This window comes from Agrilus planipennis, unplaced genomic scaffold, assembly GCF_000699045.2.
Source record: "Agrilus planipennis isolate EAB-ADULT unplaced genomic scaffold, Apla_2.0 scaffold296, whole genome shotgun sequence".
Classification (NCBI taxonomy): Eukaryota; Metazoa; Arthropoda; class Insecta; order Coleoptera; family Buprestidae; genus Agrilus; species Agrilus planipennis.
In genome coordinates, this window is record NW_020439096.1 from 102,765 (window position 1) to 109,438 (window position 6,674).

A 6,674-nucleotide genomic window follows, 5' to 3' on the forward strand; every position below is an offset into this window, starting at 1 on the left:
GAGATATGTACATAAACTAGATTACGTCTATACACCTCTTGAAACCAGCGCAATAGGCAACCAAAATTTCGTAAAGTGGCATAATATCTGCTTGGTTTCATCTAAGAGATATTGACCGACGGAGAGTTAACAAATAATTAAGTAATTTGAACTTTGACATATACAGTTCATCATCATAGGGTTGTCAGTCCTAAGACTGGTTGGACACGCACATCCACTCTTTCCTATCCTGAGCTAAACTTCGCATTTTCCTGTAGCAACCCACATCCTTAACTATTTGCGAACAGTAATCTAACCGAGGTCTACCTCTACCTCGCCTAACTCCTGTTTCTGCCTCTAATATATCTGACTAGACCTTCATGCCTGAGTAGGTGTCCTACCAACCTATCTCGCCTATTTCTTATTAACTTCAATAGAGTCCTCTGTTCTCCTATTCTTTCTAATACCTCTTCATTTCTAACCTTTTCTACCCACATTATCCTCATCATTCGCCTATAACACCACATTTCGAATATACTGTTACTGAAGTATTAATAATACAAATGTCAAATCTTTCCCAGAGATTACTGTAAGACAAAAGTCCAGCTAATGTTGGATATATACATATATATACTTTATTGCGACTGTGAAACCAAAACTTTATGATGCTTTTCAGATGGATGGATCTTTTGCTACTGTACGTAATGTTGGTTGCCTTCCATGTTAGCTTAATTTTCATAGAAACTATGAACCCTAGTTGTAAATCAATGAATTAAACTCATACTTCTCTAGTTTTCTGTATTATCCGGATAATCTATCTAGTAAAAAGCCTTTTCGACTTAAAGTTTGTGCAATGTTCTCATTGGAGTTTTTATTATGTTACAGAAAGAACCAACAAAACTGCTCCTTTCCCTGGTTGCTGCCCCAACTTTGTATGTGAAGATGGTGTTAAATTGGAATACCCCGAAATCCCAACGGTGGCACCGCTACCCGCTGAAGTAAATGAATCGACCACCAGTTCTGCCGCTGCTAAGGCTTAATAAAACCCATTTTTTCAAATCTTATCTTAATTTCTATTATCTTCCATTCCTTCCGCTTTTCTTCGCAATTAATAATCAATGAGCAGGGGTTGACTCACCGGATTTTTTTCGAATAAAAGAGAAAAAGCACGACATTGTGTAGATTGAGGCTATATTTTAAGACCATCAGGATAATTTAGTATTTAGAACACCCTGTCTTAAAAAAAAAGGGAAATAAAGTGTAAACATTAGAATTGTACATTCCGTAGTCTCTAATGATTGTCTGTCCATCGTTTGTTTTTACTTTTATACTCTTGATGTGCTTTTGTTGTTTTTGTATTATTGTGATAAACGTTTGAATTATATCTAGCAATTGGTCTCCGATTTCTACAGATTGTAAGTAGACTAGATTTTATATTAACGTAAATTTCAAATAAAAACTAATTTATTCGAATTGTTGTTTTCTTGAACTTATATCTCTTAATAAAAATAATTCAAATATTTCCCTTAATTAGAATAAATTAAAAAAAAAAACGTTGTCTTATTGTTAATTTAATTATTGAAAATTTAAAGTGGTTGAAACAGGTTTTGAAAAGTTTGAGAGCTGGTTATGTGTTAGTAACATGAAAGTCAATAAAATTCTTTTGGCTGAAGCTACATTTGTGACGCCAGTCAGATATTTTACGAAAACTGCATGGAGCCAACTGGGCTATTTTATATGGAATGCGAATGTTGTGAACCATCTTTATCTTGTTGCTTTTCTTATGATTACTTTCAGAAAGTTTAAATTCTGTTGTATTTCTTTTAAGTTCTTCTTCGTAATTTAATAACAAAATCGAAATTGCATTTTTCGAAAACAAAAAAAAAGAATGTAAATAAAAGCGAAGATGAACTTTTACATTCTGTACCAATTTATTAAAGTAACGAATAAGTTATTTATATGTTTCATCATCACGTAGTAGTTATAATTATTACAATATGTAATTACACGACAATTTAGCAATAACAACCAAGCAGCATGTGATGCTATAAAATATTCAAAGTCGAATATTGTAGAAAAGATTGAAAAGGAGTCTCGTAGAATGTATTTCTGACGTATAAAAACCGACTTAGGCTAAAAAATTAAAAACGGGAATCATCCCCTAATTTTTTAGTCTTAGAGATAGGGTAGGCACTTGTCAGGACTACACCCTGAATACATCTTCTATGAGGAATAAACCGTGGAGATGAGCTTTAGGGTATGATTGGATTGGGTTTCACACTTTCATTCAAATTTTTCGTTAGAATAATCCTATATCATGTTAGATTAAGTCTATTTTTAAGTCTTTGATATCATCTTACAAGTACTACTGAAAGAAATTGCTTTATTAAAGTAAATTCATCAACTGTAACCAGAAGTGTTGATCTGCACCAACAATGACCGTTGTAACTCATGTTTATTAAGAGTTATAGTTATCCAATGATTCTAATAGACCTGAAACGCTGTATGGAAAAAATGGAGCGTCTCTTATCATCACGTTATTTTCCGCTCTATAGTTTTCGTCTACTAGTCGCTTAAAAGTAATCCAAATCATGTCCCTTTCGGAATTCTAGGATGACAATTCGTACCAATCTTGAAGACGTGATCATCTTCTTCTCACCAAAGTCACTGGTGTCTAAAGTCTCTTTTGATATTGATCGGAACGTAATTTAGTTTAAAATGGCAAGGATTATATACTTACATATGTATAAGATCATATATGTTCAATGTATGTCATTTATAGAAAAGCAGACATTTCAGAAATATCATCCACTCAAACTGTTCTCACCAATTTTTCAGGCACCTTGACGCTGTTCCTGAACACGGTTAAAGACACGTTTGCTTTAAAGAATCGCCCACACCGACGCGAATGTTTGTCGCTGCGAATTGTTGCGGAAGCGGTACTGCAGTGAAACTTTGGTCTCTCACATAAATTCGAGTTTTTGTGACGACAATAGTATCCAGTGTAGAACTAACAATGACTTCCTGTTATTGGCACATAAATGAAGTCGTTAATTTTTTTCTCAGAGTATTAAATACAATTGAAGTGGATTCTCTTACAGATAACTTTACTGGAGAACACAACAATTTAATTATGTAAAACGTAAAGGCTGTCTATATATTTATATATATAAGGACATACGTCCATACTGTTCAATTGCTAGTGTACGACTCCTTCGAAACTCCTCGAGTCGCTCCTCCCCCGCAATCATTATCTCACTCTCGACATCCCCAAATACTGCGAAATCTTGTCTTATTGTCTCATACTCTATAATTTTTATTCTACAAATCATAAAAGATATAGCGGTTCCGCGTCTGTTGGTATGAACACATTAGTATATGTACTTCCGTGTATATTGGTCCAGTAGTAGCACATAGGTCACCCTTGCAGAACTTCCGCGTCAGTGTGGGGAATCCCTTATTATTACTGTGGCGGTGTAACGCATCCAAATGGCGCCCAGTCTAAGCGACAGACAGTGTTATTGTTGGAAATAAATTTAAATTTAGACGTTAATTGTCTTTCACCCATCAACAAACGGCACGTTACATAAATAAACCGTCACACCCACAGGAAAATTTCTTTCTTATTCTCTTTCGCTCTGTTTTACCATTTTTTTGCAAGTCTGTCTAAAAGCATCTAGGTAAATATGTGGGATGCCTTTCATTCCTCGGAGAGAGCATTGTTTCGCCATTATAAATTTTAAAATAACCCCGGATGCCAACGTAAATAGCAATGCGTTTAAAAAAGAAGATGCGCCATTTGGTTGGAAAATGTGACTTTATCTCTAATAATAACATGTGATACACTATACTGGAACAAATGGTATGAATGTAGGTGGTGATTGATAGAGAAAAGCAGATGTAAGGATGTTTCATCAAAGTTTCATAGAATGTTCCTGTAAATGTGACTTTCCAGCAATGAGTATTTCTGAAAGCATATACCTACATATATTCAATTAATTTACATGTATTCATTTTGTCGTTTCGTTTATATAAGTGGCGTATACGATGCGAGGATTCACCTCACCCAAAAAATTACCGCAAAAGCTTCTTCTTTTCCCTTAATTGGTCAACATTAATCTAATTTAATTTAGGTTTGCCTCTACTCCTCTTAATTCCTCTTTCTGCTAATAATATTTCTCTAACTAGCCCTTCATGCCTGAGAAGGTGTCTTACCAACCTATCTCTCTTGTTAGTTATTGACTTCCATAGTGACCTTTGCTCTCCAATTCTTTGAAATATCTCCTCTTTGCTAATCTTCTCTTCGATGCACAATCGATAAATAATTGAATGGGATGTCAAACAACAGACTCGAAGATTGAAGATCAAATGCAAACTCATTCTTGTATACTATCGTAATCTAAACATTTGAAAATGTTAGACAATTAGATCGAAGAAATGAATCCGATACAACGTTTTATGGTCAAGAAGCTCAAAGTTAGTCAAACAATTATAAGAAACCATATCAATAAAACACTTGACAAAAAGAAAAGAATTAAACCAAAACATCACCAAATGAGACTAGCTCACCTTGCAGTCCGGTAGGCTGGGTTACAGCGGTACAAACTTTTGAATGTTAACAGTTCCATCGTTTACATTCAATTAATTATCAAGTACACATCAAAGAGAGCATCATTTTGATGGATTTAGCATAAGATATGATTAGAAATTAATAAGTTGAGTGTCCTTGAAATCACCTATGTTTTACATCAATTCTCCTCCATGATACAGTATGTTTCTAACTAGCTGATCATGCCTCATCAGGTGTTCGATCCTACCATCACATCCCTCTTTTTTATTATGATGTGCTAAGACGGAAATAATTCCCATCAAATAAACTCACAAAGAGAAAGTAAAGCTGGACGAACCACATAATAATTCGATATTTTTAAAATTAAATATCTAGCTATTTTTCCGTATAATTCGTCCGACAAAGTTCAGTGCGGCATTTAGAATTTTAGGAAATCTTACACTAAAAGATTTACGAGTGGATTATTGAATGAAACGCTTTAAACACGAAATTGCGTTTAAATTTAACATTTTCTACGTTATCGCTTCATATTTACTTAGATATCACCATCCGACCGGAAATACGTTTCTCGATGATTCTAAAATAAATAATCTTCTCTCTAGATGTCACAAAATGAAAAATAAATAAGTTTGTGGATTCAACATTACTTTTCAAACTACCTAACGTGAGATGTCATAACGAATCCCACGTTTAAACTTGATATAATAAGACCCACGCCACAAAAGACAATGGAAAGCTGAGTAGATAGGTAACAAAAATAAATATTGAATTCAGCAACACTAACAAAGATTCAATCGTGCTATCTAACGTTGGGAATACCTTCAAGAACGGTTGCCCATTGTATCCTTCCAAGATATAGCTCTCTCTTACTCATGTTATACCAATTGGAAATGAAATCTGTAGAAAATTTTTTATTAAAATTAAATCATTCAACGAATATGTACCAATATTACTACCGAAATTTCAGAAACATGGAAAATGCATCATTCATGCGTTTACGATCATCTAATGAAGCTGGGTTACGAAAGTAAGCCCGATATTTGAATATCACATGAGCTGAGAAAAGTTCATTTGACAAAGAGAAATTATAAATAACATGAAGATTATGGTCTCAGTATGGTGGGATTTTAATGATATGGTGTTTACAGGGTTCTTGCCTGCATACGTTAAACAATCAATTAGGAAATGAATGTACTGCCAGCAATTGCACAGATTGAACGGATTCATAATCCGGAAACGTCTAGAGTACGTCAATCGTGAAGGAGCGTCGTTTTACCACGACAACGCCAGTTTGGTGTAACATTAAATTCCCATCAGGGCCGTCTTTAACCTATTGGAGGCTCTGGACACATAAGCCTACAGCTTTGGCAGAGAATTATTTTGGTTTGTTATTTGTTTCTTTACATTCACATAAATGAATAGATAATTGTAATATGACTCGAAAAAGTAACTCTAATGTCATTTTCAGGTTGGTACTTAAAATTGTGTTTTTTGATGAGGCACCCTTTTAGTTTTCTGATATGCAAAATCGTCAACCAGTTCTTCAAACTCTTTGTCTTTGAACATAATCCCATTCTATGGACTGAACGATTTTTCTTGAAGCATTGTTCGGCTTAACTTATTTTTTATTCTTTTCCATTTAAAGAAGGAGCGTTCGCCACTACAATTAGTTACCATCATGTTTAAAAAGATTCTCAATGCAATTTCTACATTTGGAAGTGTGTCTCCAACTCGGTTTTTTATCAAAACTTCTGAAATACTAATAGTTTGGCAAATACAGACATTCTAACTCTTTCTCGCTAACATCTTCATAGCAGCAAATTCTTTGCAACTTTATCTCAGGATTTGGAGTTTTCAAGCGAAAAACAGTGTCAACAATAACCAATGTCATTGTACAAACTCAATCACTGTTTTAGATGCCTGCTTGGGATATCATTTATGGGAAGTAAGGTATTTCTACTTTAATATCTCTTCCCAACTCAGTTGGACTATGGGTTAAGAGTCATCGAAAAATGTCTGGCGCGAACTTCTAAGTCTTATTCTTTGTGACAAGTCCAGGCGGATGGATCTGGCAGGAACTAAACAGGGGGCCTCCGTTGATCGTGGCTCCCTGGGCACTTGCCCA

At 34.6% G+C, this 6,674-nt stretch overlaps 1 protein-coding gene across 1 annotated transcript in view; it reads left to right on the forward strand.

Moving 5' to 3' along the window:
* The window catches only part of LOC108741622, a 38,426-nt gene extending 37,188 nt beyond the window's left edge, over positions 1-1,238 (forward strand). Inside the window, exon 3 of the mRNA XM_018476478.2 lies at positions 865-1,238. Coding sequence (XP_018331980.1) covers positions 865-1,019 — 155 coding nt within the window. The 3' untranslated portion in view covers positions 1,020-1,238. The remainder of the gene's footprint in view (positions 1-864) is intronic.
* Positions 1,239-6,674: the final 5,436 nt, after the last annotated feature.